This window comes from Equus asinus, chromosome 11 (genome assembly GCF_041296235.1).
Source record: "Equus asinus isolate D_3611 breed Donkey chromosome 11, EquAss-T2T_v2, whole genome shotgun sequence".
Taxonomy (NCBI): domain Eukaryota; kingdom Metazoa; phylum Chordata; class Mammalia; order Perissodactyla; family Equidae; genus Equus; species Equus asinus.
Window position 1 is genome coordinate 33,481,999 of NC_091800.1, and position 22,326 is coordinate 33,504,324.

A 22,326-nucleotide genomic window follows, 5' to 3' on the forward strand; every position below is an offset into this window, starting at 1 on the left:
AGCCTTCTGGACAGAGAAGCTGCTCCACGCGGGCCTCCCTGACTGGGTCTGGAGTAGCCTCCTCTTGTGATTCTTTCTCCTACATCAAGCTCACGGGGATGGGTGCTTGATAGTACGAAACCCTAACTGAGTTTCCAGGGAACAAAACACTGCTGGTCTCTCCTTCAGAGTGGGCTTGTGGAGAGAACCTTGTCTGGAGGCAGACACTGCAAGGGAGAGGTCAGAGACAACCTGGGCAGTAGCAGCTGAAGAGGGAATCCACCTCCACTCCAGTCACAGTCTCTAAACCGAGCTCCAGAACTTGTTCTGGAGATCAGCAGTCAGTAAAATGGGGGGCGGGCAACTAGAAGTGGCTGCTATGAGGTTTGCTTTTTCTTCCTGGGGCCTCCAAGCCCTGTTTCATCCACAAAGAATCCTTTGATCTAATCTCTTTCAAAGAAGTATCAAGTTGGAAATCAGATGTTAAGCTTGAAAAAGCTCATTTGAGTTAATATTTCGCAGGAGATAACCAGATCTAAGGGCAGCTGGCAGAGTGGGGCTCAGAAACAAGGTGTGGAGGTGACTCAGTTTCCTGGGTGTCCTGACCCTCTTGGGGCAGTCCCTGGTGGCTTCCTCTTTCCCCACAAACTAGCCATGGGGAAATCCCCACGGGCCACTATAAGAAGCCCCTGGGCTCTATGCAGAAGCCAGCTGCTCCAGCCAAGAGGACAAGATGCGCCTGGGCCTCCCCTTCCTGCTGGCCCTACCGTTCCTCCTCGGCCCAGCTGCAGGGGACTGGGGGGATTTGGAGACCCTCTCCCCTGACCCCAGCCCCAGCTCCTTCCCAAGCTATGACTTCAGTCCCGGCTTCTCCTCTGGCTCTGGCTCCAGCTCTGTGTCCCAGGTGAGTAGGTCCCAGTCTGACAACTGCACTCATTCCCTTCCTCTTGCTTTTTGGGGACCTGAATATAATTTCACAGATGGCTAGACCTGAGCACTCTAAAAGATTTATGACTCTCTTTGTTAACTGTAGGCACCCTGGAAATGAATTAAAACCTAGGTGAAATAATTAAATTGTTAGCAAGAGATGGCATCTCGATTCTCCAGCTGGGGGCTTTTGGGAAAGAATCTAAGCTTTAAAGAGGTTCTCAAACCTGGCTGCACTTTGGAATCAGGGGCGGGGTGGGGGTGTCCAAAAAGTAGAGATGCCTGGGTTCCATCTGGAGGAGAACTGTTAGGGAAGGGGTCATGCCAGTAGTAGCTCCAGAAAAGTTTGTCCAGTTGATTTGCTGCCCAGCAGGGACCCCTGGGGGATGAGTGCTGTGACGCTCCAGGGGAACCCGGACAGTTTCTCTGAGCCTAGTTTGTAAAGGAGATGGGTGACAGAGGTAGGGAGAGGAGTCACTGGTCTTTAGCAAAGTGCTGTTACACATGGAGGAGTGTTAACTCTTTTCAGTCTTCCTTGTAGGGAATCTTTAGAGCCATTTCCAGCTCAAAACAACAGCAGCAGTAGCAGCAAGCCAACCCAAAGCATGCGCTAGAAAGGGACTGGTCCAGCTGGTCTACGTCCCTAGAACGTATAGAGAGCGGGCTCCTTGTGGATTTGGAAGCTAAGGTGTGACTCGGGGTTGGGGAGGCTTACCTCCTTCAAAACCCGTCCCTCTGTGCTTCTATGATCTTTACCCACAGGTCAGGTCGCTGCTTACGTGATCACATCTCGATGGAAGGACCCGTGGGAAAAGCGGAGGAAAAGGCTTTTGTTTGTCGTTCTCATTTTCACCATTAGAACTATATAGATAGCGAAAATTTGCTGATTAACAAATGTTTTGGGTAGGGTCCAGATGGAAACGGCAGCAACAATGTTTGTTGAGTGCCTAATAAATGCCAGGATGAGGTTAAGTACATAGCACATAGTATGTTGTTTAATCCGAAGAGGTAGGTAGAATTAATGGTCCCATTTTAGAGATGTGAAAACTGAGGCTTAGAGAGATGAAGTCATTGGCTTAAGGTCACTAAGCTAGTGAGTTATAAAGCTCAAATTTAGTCTGCTCATGCTCTTCACCATCTCTTTCTATTCAACGTTCTATGTTTTCAGGGAGTATAGATGAAAACTGCTATTTTTAAAAAGAGAATGGTTTGGGAATCATGAATATGCACAAAGATTCCTTGTAGCCAGAAATCAGATGCATCATTTTATTCCATGATACTAAATGATTTCTGGGGACAATTAGAACTAGTTAGCATCCCCCAAAATAAGGTTAACAATAATAATTTACTTTGAAGCTTCATCACCAATCACAACCCAATATTTGGGTAAGTTGATCACTTAAAATAATAGAAAATAAAATGTAGGTCAAGAAACAGAAACTGAAAATGCTTGTTGTCTGGTAAGGAGATAAATATTTAAAAGCAGATAAGGAATGGTAGTTAAATTGTACTAGGAGGTTTTAATTTCCTTCCTGGTTTACTTCTCTCCCTTTGGTGAGTCAATATCAGAACTCCAACATTTTTATGGTGGACTAGGTGTTGCTTCCACTATAAACCCAGTTTTCTAGGGCTGGCTGTCAGCTTGATGAGCTCTTTGGAAAGTGGAAGAAAATCCCTTTATAACTGTCATTGAGCAAGTTCCAAACGTATCATTTTCTGTGCTTTGAAAATGTTGAGTACCATTATTTTATGCCTTGAATCTTTACAGGCACTTAGACTTGGCTGCTAATTAGAGCCAATTGCAACCTTAAATCACAAATGTGTCGTACCTTCTGCTGTAGTTCTCAGGGCACTCTACATGCCTCAGATGTCACCCTCCAAAGAAGGGGCCTCTCTCGGGGTCCTCTTTCACAGACGAGAAAAGGTTCCGCGCTTTGCTCCCCACAGTAACTGACAGAGTCGGAGCAAGAATGAGTCATGTGCTTTTGTCATCAGGCTAAGCGGCTTGTTGAAGAAAATGACACTGAGACTTTCCTAATGACAATGGGCCTGATTTGCTGGGTTTTATTTATCTCTCTAACACCAGAGCCTGGCAAGTTGTAGACACCAGTAACTGTAAATTGAACACATGCTGAGTGAGAACCTATCGGTGTAAGGTGTCTTGTAGGGTACATGGGGTCCTATTCACCCTTCACAAGGCCAAAGGGATAAGCACTTGTCTTTGCCTCCCATTCCCCACCTTACACTAGCATAGAGTTTAGGCATATCACCGCAGAGAGAGACCCATCACCATTAGCTTCATTGTCTTTGAATGAGAGGAGCAGAAATATCTCTAATGGGAGACACTGATCAAACTTATGGACCATTTTGATGTCAGCTGAGCCCGCTGGGCTGATGATAAGCAGGATGGAAGCTGGGGAGTCCACAGTGCTGGGACAGAGATGTTCAACAGAAGACAGCGGAAGGCTGTCAGCAGGGCTCATAATTATTTGCCTGCCTTTCAGGTGAACTTCAGGACTGAAAGTTATTAGCTAGTGGTTTCTAGTTGATTGTCTAGAAACTGCTTGATGATCTCCACTGTTTTCTGAGTTGACAGAGCTTTGCAGAGAACTCTAAGAATGGTCCAACCCTGTCTTGTGCAGCTAATTAACCTCCCCCTGTCAAAATGCAATTCGAGAGTTTTTGGGAGGGTAGACAGTTATTATAATAAGCTATTTCTTCAAAAGTCCATGATATACTGGTCCTCCTGTAAAAGCCTTGGCTTTTTGAGTTTTCGCTGGAGTCTTTCTATCTACAGTGGGAGTGATAAAGCTGGTTCCAAGGGAAGCTGGCCTCTCTGACAGGCTCCCTATATAGCTTGTCCGGTCCTTATTCATCCCTGGAGAAGACCCTTCCCTTCCTCCATCTCAGCCCCTGTGTTCAGCATAAACCTGCCTGTCCCTCCTCCTTATTCCCCAATTCCTGCAGGTGTGGGGTGTTATTGGCAAAGAAAATTGAGGCCAATGTCAAGAATTTACCTGGCATTGAGAATTTTGGTTACAAATATATGTATCTGTATATATATTTACGTACAGAGGTCCTAGACTTAAAGATGGTCCTCGACTTAGGATTTGTCGACCTTATGCTGGTGGGAAAGTGATATGCTTTCAGGAGAAACTGAACTTTGAATTCTGCATTTCAGTCTTTCCCCAGGCGATCCAGGTGTGGTACAACACTGTCTTGTGATGCTGGGCATCGGCAGTGAGCCGAAGCTCCCAGTCAGCTGCGTGATCATAAGGGTAAACAACTCACACACTTAACAACCATTCTGTACCCATCCAACTATTCTGTTTTTCACTCGCAGTACAGTATTCAATAAATTACATGAGATATTCAACACAGTTATAAAATAGGCTTTGTGTTAGATGATTTGGCCTAACTATAGGCCAATATAAGTGTTCTGAGCATGTTCAAGGTAGGCTAGGCTAAGCTGTGATGTTCAGTAGGTTAGGTGTATTAAATGTATTTTCAACTTACGGTATTTTCAACTTACAATGGATTTATTGGGACATAACCCCATGATGTGTCGAGGAAGATCTAAATATATATATATGTATATATTTTTCTTTCTGCTCATCTTAAAGAAGATTAGGTTAAATTAACTAAATTAGTTGTTAAATTAACAACTTAGTTGCAAAGCCCTCAGTTAATTGGTCCAAAAGTCGCTGACAGAATAGATCTTGATTAAATCTAGCTCCTGCTCGTTTGGGAGTCATGGAGGTTGGTAGACATTAAATGCACAGAGCACACAATCTCAGCTGCAGCCAGCTTACCTCTTAAACTTTGAGAGGTATAGCCTGCGTCTCTTCAAACTCTGCAAGCCATTGCCCTCCCCTTGGTAATTTCAGAAAGATGTTCAGGCTGATGTTCCACAGGTGAGCTTTGGGCTGGCTGGCAGATGAGATCACGGAAGGGCACAGCCACTTGGCTGCCAGGAGTTACTCTATAAGGCAATAACAGTAATAAAAAAAATGTTAATTTTGCCAGATCCCCTTGGGGAAGTTCAATGGGGACAAAAGAAAAACAGGATCTTTCAAATCTGTCATTTTAAAATATGCAGCGGCACCAAAGTGTGAGCTTGAATATCTTAAAGAAACATCAAATATTTTAAAACGACTTTCCTGCAAGTGGTAAGCTGGAAAACTTAAAAAAATCTGCACAAAACCTTCAAACTCATACATCGTTCAGTTTTTAACAAACGGCTGGTTTGTTTCCATTTTGAAGGATATTAGTTATACAATTTCCCAGGTGAAGAGAGGATGTGAATTGCATCGTATAGTTTCACTATAACCCATATCCTGATGTTCTCCTCATTCTCTTGGAAGACATTGGGTTGGGGTGCGGATACAGGTGAGGAAAAGAAAATGAGTGAGTAGAAAGAAAGGGAAAGTGACTGGTCTCCTACCATGTGCCAGGGACTTGGTTTGCATTATTCAGTTAATCTTGAGGACGACCCTGTGAAGTTGGTTATCTTCATTTGACACGTGAGGAAACTGAGATTTAACGAGGGTTCATGTCCAGTAAGTGGTAGAATTAGAATTCAAAGTTAGGACTCTCTTCACTTCTTTCCTTTCCTTTCCTTGCATCTGGACAGTAATAATTTCCTTTAAGACTCATTAAGAAAGGAGAATCTTCCTCTAGGTGAAGGTGACTGATGTCGTGGTTCAGCCCAACAGGTGGAGATGCAGCTGAACAGAGTGTAATTACGGGTGTTGTAGCTTGTTTCTATGATTCTACTCATTTATGTATTGGACCCACTTGCTTGCCTCTAAGCACGGTTTGGACAAGCCAATTTCTGTCACTCCAGTTGCCAAAAAGCTCATTTCCCAGCTTATTACTCTCATTGAACTTATTTTTATTTGCAGTCGTTTTCCAACTTCACCGGCTCCAAGGATGACCGCGGGACCTGCCAGTGCTCCATTACATTGCCAGACACCACCTTTCCCGTGGAGAGAGTGGAACGCTTGGAATACACAGCTCACATTCTCTCTGAGAAGTTCAAGATAGAGCTTTCTAAAGTAAGCATTTTTTTTTTTCTCTTCCAACAATATCGTGATAAGAACAATCTAACAAACAAACAAAACAAAACACTTTTTTATTCAGGACTTGATGAGCAGCCGTTCTTCAGTGTGTCAGAGACAGCACATTTGCATCCTGTGGAGGTGTTAGCTTTTATCTCACAGTACACCTCTGGAGTTCTTTAGAGCAGGAAAAGTGAGAGCACAGGAGGAAAATGGGATTGAGATTCTTCCCGCCGTGGATAAACTCGCTTCAATATTGTGAGGCTTGTGCTGATGGAAGGAAGCCTGGGCTCTCCCCGCAAGCCCCAGCTCTGCAATTTTTATTGTTTTCTTTCTTTTTCCTGTTGGTCTTCCCTCCAGCTCTGCTTTCTTTTCTTTCGTCTCCTCTATCCTCTTTCTAATCTATTGTCTTCCTTCTCTTTCATTTTTCTTCCTATTCCCATTTTATTCCTTCTTACTTTTGTTTTTATTCTCCCCTTGTCTCAACCCTTCCTTTGTCAATCCCTCCTAATCTTTCCTTCCCTTTCCTTCTTAAATTTTTTTTTTTTTTACTCTTTTTGGTCTACTCATACTTTTGGAAGGCCCCTTCATCTTCTCTTCCTCCGCCCTCTCCTCCTCTACTCCCCCGAACCTTCTGCCTCTTATCCTCCTTCCTTCCTCCTTCTTTTCCTGTTTTTTCCTCTTATTTTCTCTTTCCAATTTACTCTTTTCCTCTTTCCTTCTCCCTCTCTCTCTTTCTTGATGTTATCCTCTGTTGTCTCAGCAGGAAGATGACATTAGACGTGTCTAACATTGGACCAAAACTGAAGGCTTCCTTGGGAATTTGAGTCAAGACTAACAGGTCCCTCAGTGCTGGTAAATCCCTGATTCGAACTCCCTGATTACCACTTTTCTCTGGCCAGACGAAGTTGTCTTACAGGGTTTGCCTTTCTCTGAGCTGGCTGGAGCAAAGTGACTTGGCATTCCAGTTTTGACTCCTTCTACTTTTTTAGCCAAGTTAAAAATCAATTAGAAAGGCTCTCATTTTCTGCACAGGTGAGGTCCAAGCTAGGCTATAATCACATTATGCATTATTTAATACAACTCCATTAATTTACAAGGAGCTCTGGCTTTCCTGCAAGATTCAAAATAAGTTTTCCTGAGAAATTTAAGCTTAGCTACCTCCGCATCCAGCACAGTTATCCTTTAAGACAAAAATTAGGGTCAGACTGAGACCCTGCTTTCAACCTGAATTGGTAGCTAAATATTCTAAGTTTAAGTGAGTGGCCAGGAAAATGTGTTTGACTACTCCAGGAACCTAGCTTCTTAAGAAATAAAATGTCCTTGAATTAATCAGCAGAAAAGGCACAGCACTAAATTATAAATTCAAGCCATTAATATTCATAGCCTTATTCCAGCATAATCAAGTACAGATAAGAAGTTATGCATAAAAACATAACAAGTGGAGGAAAATCCTAGGTAAAGATCTTTTCAGTTAGAGTCATTTGCTTTGAAACAGTGGAAGCTACTGATTTGCATGTCCTCTTTGCTGGCAGGAGTGTGAAGGGCAGTTTGAAACCCCATGCTGCTCCAGGCAAAGTATGTAGCTTGCCAGGTTTGTGAGTATGGGACATTTAATTCCAATCCCCAAAGGGGGGGCAGGTGACATCTGCCTTGCTAATAATTGGCAGGGAAGACGTGTGGAGTAGGCGGGAAAACTTTTAGTTCTGAAAGTGTCAGTAGCTGGTCCTAAAAAATTTGTGATTGAAGTCTGAGAAAGAAATTGACCTGCCAGCTGAGATTTGTGTAATAGATTCGGTGTGACAGGTGATAATAACAACAATAACAGTAACAGCTTCCCTTTGTGCTTTTCTTAATGCCTCCAGTTCTATTTTACTCTCAAGCAACAGTTTAAGGTAGATAGGCCAGGTGTTCTCCCTCCCATTTTAGGGATGGAAAAACTGAGGTTCTTAAAGCTAAAGGGACATAAATGGAGAGATCATCCTTCTCGTGCTGGTTAAGCCAGGTCAGGAGTTAGGCTCTTAGGAATTATCCCAGTTCTCTTTTCTCTCGGCCAGGCCATTATCATCCTCGCATGCAGACCCAAGAAGAGATGCAGTAGGTCAGTAATGCCCTTCAAATCCAAAGTTATCTCTTCAGCTGAGGGCTTTTGAATTTCCACGTGAATTATTATAGCTGTCCCTCAGTTGCCTTGGAAATCACCGTTTATCTAAAAGCCTGGGGGAATGCCCATTTGGGCAGGCCAGTAGAAAAGGGTTTTGACTGCCTTACATTGATTCATTTTCTGTCAGTACACAGAGAAGACAGGGAGCTGCCTCTGCATAAGATGCTGAAAGCATTTTGTACTTTTCTATTGTTTGTGATATGTCCTCTCGTGACTATACTTAGGAAGGGGATGACACAAAAGGCAGCTCAGGATTTTCTTTCTCTTGAGGGTTATGGTCTTTGGGGCAAGTTATTTAATATAACACATTTGCTAATAGATCCTCATGCATGAGAAGGTTGAGGCAGCCCGGGAGACATTTAAGCAACCCATAAGCAAACAACATTGATTGAGCAATGTTTTGTGCAGTGAAATATAATAAATTAAAAGGTCACATTGAAAAAACCTGAAATCACTGTTTCTCTAATAATTACTGTAATTTATAGGCCAACCATTATGCTAGGCACTTAATATGCATGATCTCAGGTCTTTACTATAGTCTTGTAAGCTTGGTATCATTGCTCCTAGTTTTTAAGAGGAAACCAAGGCTTAGAGAGTAAATGAATTGCTCACTCAGTACTGAAGTCAAATCTGAGCTTAGGTGGGTCTAGCTCCCAAGTGCTTCATATGACTTGATGGTCAATTCAAGCTCAACTAATCTTGTTGCACTTATTTTTAAAGATATATTAAAATAACAGTATGTTGCAAAGAACATTTACTCATTTCAAATAATCTGGCCGTAGTTCTCATCACAGGTTTTGAGGAGCTAGCAGAAGCATGAGCCAGACTAATTCTTTAGCTTGATAGCCAGCTGTACTGCATTGTTATCTATTACAAGACCACATTTACTGTACGGAACAACAACAAACACCCTGGAAAAAATCCCCAGACAAACTTTGAATCTTAGAACCCATCAGTGACATAATACGTGGCAAAACAAACAAAAGAACGGAAACTCTGAATGTTAGGCTGGTGATTTCAAGGCAAGCATGGACGAATCTTCTCAAGCTGAAACTTGAAGTGATGAGAAGCTTCTCAGTAAAGATGTTGACACAGGATGTGTCCCCTTAGGGCTAGACCCATATTCTTGCGACACATCCTCAGGGAAGTTGGGCTGCCTCTGCCGACACTGTACCTTCTAGGAAGACCTGGGGTATTCTCAGAATGGTCCATGCTGTCTCAACACTAGGGATCTAATGAAGAGTTTGTACTAACAATCTACTTAAATTGGTAAAATGCACACTGTGAAGTCTTTCTGGCCCATCCTCAAATTCTCTCCTATTTTCTAGAACTCCATGGGTGGTTCCCGTCTTTCTGAACATCACTGAGCTTTCCTTTCCTGTATTTTCCTAAACAGTTCTTTAGACACCCTTCATTTTGTGGGTGAACTACGGCGGGCTCACCACACACTCTCATAGGTAGCAGACTCCAGACTATGCCTTGCTTGTCAGCAAGAATCTGAGAGAGCCACATTTTATTTAGCAGAGATGACACTTGAATCACTCATTTTTTTAGAACAACAGCTGAGATCTGCCACCAAAATGTTCCAGGAAAGCCGAGGGTGTTTCATTTGCCCCAAGAGCTGGCAAGGCCAAATGCCAACAAGAATATTCATTTCACAAACTTCCATTTCTGCAATAGATTGGCACTTTATTGTTATTTTTTGTCGGGGGCAAGGTTTTACGTCTGGTTTTTGTAGAAACTGAAAGCTGGTTACCTTATATCTGTGTTTGCACTTTTGAAGGAGACTTGTTAGGTTTGAGATATATGTATTTTAACCTCCTTATCCACCAAAACGTCAACAGCCCTATGAGCCTCCAAGTGATGGCACATCTGATGGCGATGAGGATCAGTTGCCCGAGGAGATACCCTAGAAATGCCAAGGGCTGTATTTCCAACTTTCGTTAAAATCCTCATTGCCTGAAGCCCTAGCCCTTTAGGTCTGCAGCCTATGAGCCTACTTTAATTCGCACACTGGAGTTAAGCGGAAGGGCTAAAATGACAGAAGTTAGGGCTGCCTTTGGTTTTAGAAGGATTAGAGGCCAACATCTGGCTCTGAACTCACCCAGGCACTGTGGATCAGCTACTTGACGTTAGTGCAGTTTGGGGAAAAGTATCACTTACGTTCAAATTTTTAAAAAGAATATAAAACCAGCAACTTTTAATGAGCAGGTCCTTAAAAAAGCCATGGCATTTCTTTTAGAGACCAGATACAGAAAGAACCACCAACTGTGTTTATTGAAATATCCATTTGGAGATTCCAATTATACACTAAACCATCAAGGGAATCTTTGGAAGTATTTTAACTTAATGATCAGACATTCAAATATATGCAACAAATGTGCAATTTAAAGGTCTGATTGCAATAATCAGTTCTTGAAATAAATGTGGGTGCACTTAATGAAATGTGCACTTTACAGTTCCACATACACTCACATATTGTGTAGTAAGTTGGGTCTTTATGCCACTTTGTAAAAGGCAGAGGGGCTCAAAACTCATTGCGTGTGGTGACCAAAGAAGTAATTCTGCTTAGTGCATTTCTCCCTCTTTCAGAAAATACTAGAGCAGTGGTGGTGGTGATTTTGCCACCAGGGAACATTGAGCAGTGTCTGGGATGCCTTTGGTTGTTACAGCTAGGGGGTGGGTGGATGCTATTGGCCTCTAGAGGCAAGAGTGGCTGCTAAACATCCTACAGTACATAATACATCCCTCCACAAGAAAGAATGACATAGCCCAAAATGTCAATAGTGCTGAGGTTGGGAAACCCTGATCATGTACATTGAGGGGAGGAGGGAGGGCAAGAGACTCTGATTCAGACCGCTTTAGTTTGGAGAGCTAATATCTTCAAACATTAAAATGGAGATTAAAATGTACTTGCAAATGATGATTCTGAAGCAAAATTATTTTGTGTAGGCAAGTGCAAAATCCGCCCCCCAAAATGTAGTAAGTTCTTTTAGTTTGTATTTGGATAGATAAAAAAGTCTAGTTAAAAATACTTTTGATCCATCTCTTTACCAAAAAAAAAAAAAAAAAAAAAGGAGATTGACAGCAATCAAATCATCTCCAAGGGCTTGGTAATGGAGGAAGACTACATGATGTTACTCTGGGAACTGACGTGAGCATTTTGATTCGCCTTCAGGTGAAGGAGTATGTCCATTTAATCAGTGTGTATGAAAAGAAACTCGTAAACCTAACTGTCCGAGTAGAGATCATGGAAAAGGATACCATTCAATACTCTGAACTGGACTTTGAGTTAATCAAGATAGAAGTGAAGGAGATGCAGAAACTGATCATACGGCTGAAGGAGAGTTTTGTTGGAAGCTCAGAAATTGTTGACCAGCTGGAAGTGGAGGTAAGGAGTGAACTCACTTCTCAGTGTATTAATAATAAATTCTCTTCAGTGATCATGTTTTAAGACCAGGATATGAATCTCTCTCTTCCAACTGCTAGTTCTATACTCTTTTGTGATCAAGTGGCATGTCCCGTGTTCTGCTCTAGATGGATGCCTGTCTTTGAATACTAAGTTAAACACCTCGGGAACCCGTTGATTGAGGAGCAGGTGTTGTCTGATGGTCAGAGTCCTGCCCCAGAACCAAAGGGCCTTTCCATGTCTCTAGAAAGGAGATGATATAAATCTGAACATCTTCATGGCCACACTAGATCAAGGGTCCTCTCTGTTCTGCGTTTAGCCTAGGGGGACTACAAAGCCAGAGGTTACCTGATTTTGGACTTGCTAGGTCTGCTTCTCCTTTTGGGTGATCACGTAATCCTTGATCTCTTTTGGAACTCTTCTCCACATACTGGTAACCCCCTTTAAAGAAGTTTCTTGTGAGTATGTTTTAGTGAAGACTTTTAATCTCCGTGGATAAAGGCCATCACATTAATGTTATGGTTGGATAATTTATATCCACAGGAATTTACTAGCACAGTCGTGTCATGGGCTATAATTGAGAATTCTAGTTACATATTTTAGAATTCAACTTTTCTCTGGCCCTCACCGTTCGTTAGAAACTTAATTATAACACAGCATGAGTAAACACTAGTTTATAGGAAGAGGTTGTTAGAAATGAACTTTAATGGACATTTGTGGATGCTTAGTCTGAGCCCATGCATTATTATTAAAGCCGTTAAAATCTTTGCCATTTTCTCCTTGTCACACACATCTGCCTGTGATCTGACAGGCGTTCACACTAAACCATAAAATGTATTCTTCCAAATGAAACCATTCAGAAGAATCTCAGGTGTGTTCTCCAGCAATGTTTCACTAAGTGACAAATTCAGCCCTGGAATGTTTATGAAAGAAATCGCATGATAATATAAAGTCACTCTGAATTTTTATTTCCTTAGATAAGGAATCTGACTCTTGTGGTAGAGAAACTGGAGACTCTAGACAAAAACAATGTCCTCAGCATTCGCAGAGAAATTGTGGCTCTGAAGAACAGGCTAAAGGAATGTGAAGCCTCTAAAAGTGAAATGGTTCCTGCCACGCCCCCTCCTCCCGCTCCAGGTAAGCATGCCATATTTTTACCACTTGAGCCAGGCCCCACGAGGAGGTGGGGAAGGAATTCAGGATGGCAATCGTGAAGGAGGGATGGGGTTTCTTGCACCATGAGTTTACTCCTTCATGCTTTTAAATCTCCTCCCCAGTAGCTCTACATACTATCACATTCTGCGGCTCACGGAGGAAAAACACAAACAATAAGTTGATTTCAAACAAGATCCACACGCATACCCTTTGCATTTACTAACAGGAAAAACATCTCTATGGTGATGGAGTTGCTATTAGGGGGCCAGGTGAAAGCTTCTGGAATCTGTGTGGCATCCACGCTGTCCTGAGGATTTATCTAATGAGCTGGGGTTATGCTTTGAATCCTCCTTCCTTCCTGCCCTCTCGCCTTCCTTCCCTCCTTCCACCTTTTTATTTTTCCTTTGTGCTTTCTTTAAATGCATGTTAAGCACCCGCTGTAGAGTGTATCCTAGGATTCAATGAGGATTAAAGGGATGGCCCCACCTGTCCAGTACTTGTGGGTGTGTCTTGCCCTCCCTCCCGGACAGTGCGTTCCTGGAGGGCAGGGATGGAGTCTCGCTCTCTAATCAATCATCCAGGGGGGTCAAGTATAACACAGAGATGGGTGGTCCATAAATACCCCTGTGAATGGAGGCAGTGGAGTGTGGGGGCCAGGATCATGGCTTTGGGACCCCAGAGACCTGAGTTTTCTGGCTATGTGGCGGTGGCAAAAGATCGTTAATCTTGCTTGTAAAATGCAGAATAGTGGCACCTACCTTGTAGGGTTGCTGTGAGGATTAATGAAACAAAGCTTGCGAAGCTCAGAGCTCTGTGATCGGCACTTACACACTGGCAATTGTTATTATTATAGTTGAAGTGAAAGCCTTGCTGCAAACCAAGGCAGTGCTAGGTCCTCGTGCACTTCAGCACACCCCTCCAGGTCAACTAAAGCCAGCCTCTCAGCCGCAGCATGCAGCCCTGTCCTTTAGAGACACCCGTGTCACAGGGAAGCTCTCTCTGCAGGTTGCGAGCATCTCAGCGTGAATGGGGAAGGAATCCTTTCATCAACTCTACAGTTCTTGTGATTTTCAGTAATTCCTATTGCTCACAATCTGTTTCCTTTTAGGCCGTGCGTCTCTGGCTCCTTGTCAGTGTAGCTGGTTTCTTTAAGGCTTTAATTAGATACCGCCATAGTTATAAGCCTCTTGGTGTTGTTCAGGGGACTCTCCCTTCCCTCTGCAGTTGAGAATCTGTCATCGTATGACATTCAGAGGAGGTTTAGGACAAAGGCTGTGCTCTGTCCTCTGTAACAAACTCAGGCTAAATTTGGCCTGGGATCAGTGGTGTCAACATGCATTGGAAACGAGGGCTCATTCTGCTGGGCTCCTTGAGGACAGGATTTGAAGCAATGACAACCCCTGATAATACCTGAGCAAGTCTTTTTTTCTTCTTTTTCTTTTTTTTTTTTTTTTTTTACCTCAGCAAATCTTCCTCATGGAATAGATTTTTCTAGCACAGGTTTCTATGCATCCCTTAGAATAAGGACATTTTTATAGCAGGAAGGAACATTCAGGGCCATCTAGCTCAGGCCCATCATGTCTCAGAGGAGGGGACTTCAGTGCTGAGGATGCTGCTTTTCCTGAGGCTACACAGCTGGTTAGTGACAGAGCTGAGGCTGGAATGCAAGGCCCCTCTCTCACCTGGTCATCTCAGGGCCCAGAGTGTCTGGTGTTAGTAACTCAAGGACAACAGTAGGGGAGAAAGTACACTGCTTAGTATCTAAGGACGGAAACAAGTGAATCTGTGGATTATTTTTGTTAGAATTTTTTTCTAGAACTTTCCACGGGGTCCTCACACTTAGACTTTTGTGAGCCATCTCAGCCCAGCTGTGTTGTTTAAGCAAGTCGGACCCAGATTTTCTCTCACTTTCCCACAACCTTGGCTGTAACTTGGATCCCTGCCAAGCCACTTGGCCTTCCTCCAGCTTTGTTCATATGATATTTATGATGTTTATATTAAACTGACTTTTTGTCATGTTTTTAGATCAATTTCTTTCACTTGCTCTCTTTCTGTTTGGATTGGTTGATAATGCAGAATTGGAAAATCCCCAGGCACCACAAACTTGTCAGCCTGTGGAGACTTTAATTAAAGTTACTCACTATTATGGAACTTTAAAATCTGGCCTGTCTGCTTTTTTCACTGCAGAGTTGCACAGAACAAAAAAAAGCCTGTATGCAAGTCTCAGCTATAAAGTAATTCTGTGCTCTCTCGGCCCCTCCCTGCCATTTGCTGTTTGCTACCCCTGTGGTCAGCTCGATCTTAGAACCAGTACATGTAATTAGGGTTCAATAAAATGTGCTTTATATTTGGTTTATGCTGCAAATGGCATCCTTTTCTGCTTCATTTCATAGAACTTTCTAATCTAAAATAATTGGCCTCCTGCTCATTAACGTTTTTTTTTTTTTTCCTGAAAACAACTAGCTTCAGTCTCTTTCTGTTTTTCCCCTGAATCTAATTGACTGCAGCTAGGCAGAATGTGATGCGAATGCCCAGGAGTCAATCACCATTATGCTTGGAGACGCTAGGCTCCTTGCTGACACAGAGCAGGTGCTCCGAAAATGGTCAGGGACTGAGTAGGGTATGAAAGGTGTGGGGTGACCTGCCCAAACCCCAAACCTAGGGAAGAGCAGAGTGTTGGGGAGCATGTATCCAATAATTCAGAGTCAATTTATTCTTGATCATTGTATGATTATGACCAATTTAATTGCCTAATTCTCACATGTCATTTGTACCCTCCTCTTTGCCCAAACAAAATTCAGTCGCCCAGGTGAGAGAGTGAAATGATGGATCCAAGATTGTTTCCTCTGTAGGCATATCATCTTTGGCTTTTTGAAACAATGCTACTAAGCATGAGACTTCATAAATGCCAACTTAGATTATTTTAAAATCTCACCATGTGGCTTCCCAGGGTATTTTCAGAATACCATGGCAATATCTAATGAGCTGCATGTTGAAGAGATTGCTAACCAAGGCTACACTTGTGTAGAGGGCTCCTCGCATTGTGTTTTGTGGAGAGAATACCAGGATCTTTGAAAAATTCAGATACGTAGCAGGGTAGAGGGCTAGTGTTTTGTAGGTAAGGGTAAGCTTGGTTTGGGAGATTTGATCAGTCTTTCCTTCCTTTATTCCACAAACATAATTTGGCACCACTGTGTGACTGGTCCTGTTCTGCGTACCAGTGTTACCAGGATGGGTATAGAAACCTCCAAAACCACTATCCGGGAAGGGAGATAGTTGCATAAACCTTTAATTGTAACATGATGGGATTAATGCTGATAGTTACTATTTACTGAGTTATGTGTACATACTTTCCCTCTATTTTTTCCTGATAGTCTTGCAAAGTAGGAATTATTATTATTTTTGAGGAAGATTAGTCCTGAGCTAACATCTGCTGCTAATCCTCCTCTTTTTGCTGAGGAAGATTGGCCCTGAGCTAACATCTGTGTCCATCTTCCCCTATTTTATATGTGGGAAGCCTGCCACAGCATGGCTTGATAAGTGGTGTGTAGGTCTGTGCCCGGATCTGGGCCCACGAACCAGGGGCTGCCAAAGTGGAGCGGGTGAACTTAACTGCTATGCCATGGCCCGGCCCTTAATATTATTTTTTAACATGAGGAAACTGAGGCTCAGAATGTTAAGTAACTTGCTCAAGGATACACAGCTAGTAAGTATTGGAGTCAGGATTTGATTGAAATCTGTCTGGCAATAGTTTCACTGTACCAGACTGCCTTCCACAGATGCTCTAATAGAGAGGTGCACCTGTGATTCCTGGAGTGACAAGAAAGTTCCACCAACTCACCGGCCTGATTAACACCAAATTACCTTTGCTTCCTTGCATGTGGAGCAGCTAAAAGTGTATTTTTGCTCTCAGCTCTAGTCTGTGTTCTCTTCTACTGGAAAATGCAGAATGATTCATTTGTCCTTCACAATTCTTGGATCATGGCTAGGCAAGGCGTTGTCCCAGTGGCTGGGTGAAGTTGGATGGGAGGGTCAAGAAGGGAATGGAGTATCTCTAAGACCTTGAAATGAAGGAAGGGGCTGGGAAGGGATGTGAGATAAAGGAGGCTGGGAGAAGTTCTGGGTAGATGGGTGGGGGGATGGATATTCCAGCTGGACTAGATAGGCAGTGGGCACAGGACTGGCTGTCACTTTCAATATTGTTTCCAAGATGGTTTGCTGCCAGGAGTTGGGAAGCCTGCCATAGCCTTTTCACTGGTCTGTCACTGCCATAGCCACATCTGTAGTATTGGCAACAAGGCTTTGTTCTCTTCTCTATTTCCACTTCCTTCTGACCATAGCCAGCAACATAAAAATGGCCCAAAGGAGACAAAGGGGAGATGAAAAAAAGGACAGGAGAGTGTTTAGGAATTGTTGGGAGGTGAGAAAAAGAGATTTAAGTTTCATAGAATTTTAATATTTATACCAGGTACAAGTTTAATTTCCTGGCCACCTTGTGAAGTGATGAGCCATCATTATTATTACTATTAGCGGTAGTATGTAACAGTAGTAGTAATTTTTCAGAGAAGATTATTTTGGTTCTTTCATGTCTAAGGATTTCCACATCCAGGACAGAATAGTTTGTGATCTTTAACCTCATGATAATGCTTGAATTAGTTCTCTGCATAATACATTTTCCTTAACTATTCTCTTGCTATTGGTTTGGGCTATATCCTTTCCAGGAAGGCAAGATTCACTTAAGAAAACAACTTCTAAGTCTTCTAACCTGCAAGAAAAAAAGAGACTTTCTTTCATTTCTTCAGAGTGAAATGTAATTGAATAAATAAGTTCCCAGGAAGATATTTTAACTAGAAAATCCAGTTTGTAGCATATGGAAACTCAAACAGTTTTTGTTATCATTAAACCGAACACACCACTAACTTTATTTTAATAATTCATGCATTGTTTCATAAACAAAAGCAAACAAGCATTCATCTGAGAGATCACTTTTAGGAGAAGAAATAATAATTTATAATTTTATTTATTATTTCTTTAGTGGAGAGCAGTCTCTTGGCTGAACACACGTTGCTTTTTTATTTATGAAATGGTGCATGCATTATTAAAATAAACCCGCGACTGCGTTCTGCTTAATGATATGCAAAATTATTTGAGGTTGGGTATAGAGTGGTTTCATTTCTCTACCTGTTGTATGGTTGGCTGGCTTTCCCACCAACTGCGGATTTATGAGAGCATTTAAGGGGCACGTATTTAATTCTGGAACCAAAAAGCCCCAGCAGATTGGAAGAATGAAAGCAGGATTTCTAGTAATGGTTTCACCTCTGAGCAGTCCTTGAGTGAGGAGGAGAAAAGGGGGAGACATTTAGCAAGGAAAAGAATAGATTTTTCCCTATCTGTCAGAGGCAGAGGCTGAGAAGCAAAAGCTTTGCTCCCCCGCAGCCCCTACCATGGTAATCTCAGGCAATTCTTTGGAGCGCTACTTTGGGCGCCAGTTTACCTCACGTGTTATCCATGCCTCCTGGATTCCCTCCAAGCATTTAAAGCCAGAGTCAGAGATTCAAGCCCTGTTCTCTCCTTCTTTTACCTGCTCTGCTCCAGATAGCAGGATGAGGGAAAATGACCTCAAATGTACTTGAAGCTGGATTTTCGTTGTCATCCAATAAACTCTCTCTCTCTCTTTGTTTTAAAGGATATTTATTAAGATCCCAGAAAATATGTGTTCAACTCTTTGGATAGTTACTATAAAAATACTGGAGGAATTTTATTTTATTCTTTATAGCTTGTAAACGGTTTGGGTTGGCAGGCATTTTAGGGGGTGTACAATGTGAAGCGCCAGTCACCCAGCCTGACTCATTTACCCAAGTGTTACAGGGAGCGTAGATTCAGTCGGCCAGTGAGTCCGGTCTCACTTGGTTGTATACATTGTGACAATTACAATGTCAGAATGGAAAAGATAAAGTATTTTCCTGTCATTCTATGGCATAGTAGAATATGGGCTATGAGCAGTAAGATTCACTTTACAATTCTGCAGCAAGATGATCACCAAGTGATCTATGTGATGGGCTGTGCTTTGGGTGCAAAGCAGGCAATATTGTCCTAAAATAACTTCCATGGCTTCTAAGGGCTGAACTTCCACCAATATAGGATCATCTTTCTCAATCTTTAAAATACTATATTAAAAAATCCCCTTCTGAGATTGGTCTGGGGTAGTACTGGTACCTGGTGTGGTTATGGGCTTCGGGTCCCAGGGAAGGGCAGAAGGGGGAAGAGAAAGGAGCCTTGCCCAGGACAGTTTTCTCCTTCACCGCATTTCTCCCTGACCTTGGTGAATAGCACCTCCTGGTTTTATGGAAATAGGGTAGGATTCTGGGATGACCTTGCCTCCTCTATAAGAAACACGAAGTAAAATCATATTTGCAAAATGCTTCCAGATAGAAGAATATTTATAAAATTCACCAGGTCCCCCTTTCCTGTCTCTGGGCCCTCAAATCTTTTTAATATGGCTCTTGGCAGTTTTGTTATCCCCATTTTCCAGATTGAAAGCCCATCCACGGAAATAGAAGGTAGTTCTCTCTAGAGCTGACAGTGGGTTTGCATTGAGACTGAAACCAAGAGAAGGTTTTGGCTCTTCTCCATCACAACCACTGTTGTCATTGAACCTTGACAAGAAAAATATTTATGGATTCCTTTGGTTCTTAGGACATTAAACTGTTTGTATCTTGTCATTTATTTTCTCTAACAATGCCCTTTTATTTTCTTGTTTGTGTAGGGAGCTGTAGTCACGGTGGTGTGGTGAACGTCAGCAGACCGGCCGTAGTTCAGCTCAACTGGCAAGGGTTCTCCTACAAGTATGGTGCTTGGGGTCGGGATTACTCTCCCCAGCATCCAGGGACGGGGCTGTACTGGGTGGCACCTTTGAATACAGATGGGAGGTATTTGGAATATTACAGACTCTACAACACACTGGATGATTTGCTATTGTACAAACATGCCCAACATTATCGGATTGCCTATGGCCAAGGCAGTGGTACAGCAGTTTATAACAACAACATGTATGTCAACTGGTACAACACCGGGAACATTGCCAAAGTTAACCTGAGCACCAACAAAGTTGCTGTGACTGAAACTCTCCCTAATGCTGTCTATAATAACCGCTTTTCATATGCAAATGTTGCTTGGCAAGACATTGACTTCGCTGTGGATGAGAATGGATTGTGGGTGATTTATTCAACTGAAGCCAACACTGGTAACATGGTGATTAGTAAACTCAACGACACCTCACTTGTGGTGCTAAACACTTGGTATACCAAGCAGTATAAACCATCTGTTTCTAACGCCTTCATGGTGTGTGGGGTTCTGTATGCCACACGTACTCTGAGCACCAGAACAGAAGAGATTTTCTACTACTATGACACAAACACAGGCAAAGAGGGCAGACTAGAAATTACAATGCATAAGATGCAGGAAAATGTGCACAGCATTAACTATCACCCTTTTGATCACAAACTTTATGTCTATAATGACGGTTACCTTCTGAATTACGATGTTATCTTCAAGCGGGAACCCCAGCAAGATGTTTAGGGGTTTGGGTGAGAGAGAAATAAAATAGTCATTGAAAAAGTGGTCTTCTCCACTTATTTAGATACCTGCAGGAGTATTTGCTTAGTAGTAATATTTGGGAATATAGTTCTACCACACTAGAGACTTAGGATATTTGACCTGATCTGATGAGTTCTCTTGGAAGCCATCACTTCCTAGGATGCATTTCTCTTCTGAGATAAGGTCCTTCCAGGGCAGTGGGATTGTTAGAGATCTAGGGGCTTTATGGGTCCAAGGAGGCCATCAGTGAAGTGATATCTGGAAATTAAGGAACTTAAAGAGAACTCTGTGTGGCTTCTGGGGATTCTTTGCACAGGAGAGTGGACTCAGCAAACAGTTCTCCTCCGTGTAGCCCGGCTAACTCTTCCACACCTGAAAGAAACCTGTGGCTTCATTGGGCAGATTAATATCTGAAGCGCCATGAGGGACCAAATCTCCAATTTTGTTTTTCTTATTAGCACCTGGAACAACGTTATGTACATAGAAGATAAGTAAATTCAGCATGCTTATATTATGTCTGTAAAATGCTCTGACTTTTATTGAGAAAGGTCCCTTCGGGCTTTAACTTATACACTGCAAATCAGACCCAAATGAACCTGCAGAGGAGGCACTTGATTTTTCTTTTCTCCCATTGTCGACTCACGTAAGAGTCAGTAGACCCCTCCTGCCTCATAGCTTCATTCCAAAGGCAGCTCAGAAGATTAGAACCAGACTTACCAACCAATTGCCCTCATCTCTTCCCTACTTCCTACTTAAAAAAAAATTAATCAGTATTTTATGGAACAGATATAGGATAAATAAAATTAATTTTTTTGTCTCACCATGAACTTTTACTTACATGACTCTAAGACCATAAGAAAATCAGATGGCAGTGATAAAATGATAGCATATCTGGTTATATAATAAAGCCCTTGGAACGTGTGTGAGACTTGTATTAAGTCATATTAATTGTTTAATGCAATTGTTGTCTTTGTTTAAGCCCAAACTTTAAGAAAACGAAATTTTAATTTTTTTTGAGGAAGAAATGTAAAAAGACCATTGAAAGTATGTAGTAAATCAGTGCGGTTTGAAAACCTTACAGGTGTATGTGTCTCTGTGCTTTTGGATGGCTTTATCATCTGGTCTTGGTTTCTTCCTTTACTGTTTATGAGTCCTAGCCTATAGGATTGGCTTCTTACACGCTGTACTCTTCCCCTTTTAATAAGTGATTAAAATGTGTTTTGAAAAAAATGTTCTCTTTCGTTTTTCTAGCTCTTTTATTTTATTAAAAAAATCTCCTAATAGCATAGTCCACACCTTGCTGAGAGGTACAGAGAATGGTTCCCTCCCAGACACTGAAGCCCAGGAGACCATACACCTCACAGCAGGTAGCATCAGTAGCTTTTAGAGGAGTTCAGAGTGAGGGCTGGCTCTTTAGTTTTCATTTCCCTTTAAAATCCATTCTTTCTGGCAGCTTTTGTTGTATGAGGCTGCGCTCTTTTCTCTTGGGATATGACCTTATGTACTTATTAATTTGCATGACTGATCTGATTATTTCCAATGTTAGACTATATTTGTGCAACTTATGTTCCTTTTCCAATTGAGCTATTAACATGGGTCAGAAGTCTCCAGATCATCCCCAAAGAGGAGGTCTCAGACAGAAAGCAAAGGGGCTAACTGGCTGTATTGAGGAGAGAAGTACCTTTATGGAAGAGAACGTGTAGGGGGCTGGGTGTCTAGAGCTGGAAGGACAGAGAGTCTAGGCTTGTGTAGTTAGTCTTACTAAGATACTCATTTTTAATTCATGCCAAGTTTTTTCAGGCAGGTGATAGCTACAATATTTAGAGTTTTTAGCAAGATTTTTCTCTATCTTTCAGAGCTGAGCATAGAGACAGGTATGGCCTCCAAAATGCAACAAGATATGAAGACAAAGACAGGTATGTCATGTGAGATGTAAGTTAAAAACAGGGATGCTATATTTAATCTGGCTCTAGGCAATTTTCCAGATGAATGTTTCTACACCAAATACACAGTTACTGACCTCTGAAGATTCGGGA

General features: G+C 42.2%; 1 protein-coding gene across 1 annotated transcript; it reads left to right on the forward strand.

Annotated features, from left to right (window-relative positions):
- The first annotated feature begins 676 nt into the window (after positions 1-676).
- Positions 677-21,334, forward strand: OLFM4 (olfactomedin 4). The gene is made up of 5 exons (XM_014854861.3): positions 677-883; positions 5,811-5,963; positions 11,309-11,521; positions 12,517-12,676; positions 19,461-21,334. Exons 1-5 carry the CDS (start codon positions 713-715, stop codon positions 20,270-20,272), a joined length of 1,509 nt encoding a protein of 502 aa, XP_014710347.3. The 5' UTR covers positions 677-712; the 3' UTR covers positions 20,273-21,334.
- Positions 21,335-22,326: the final 992 nt, after the last annotated feature.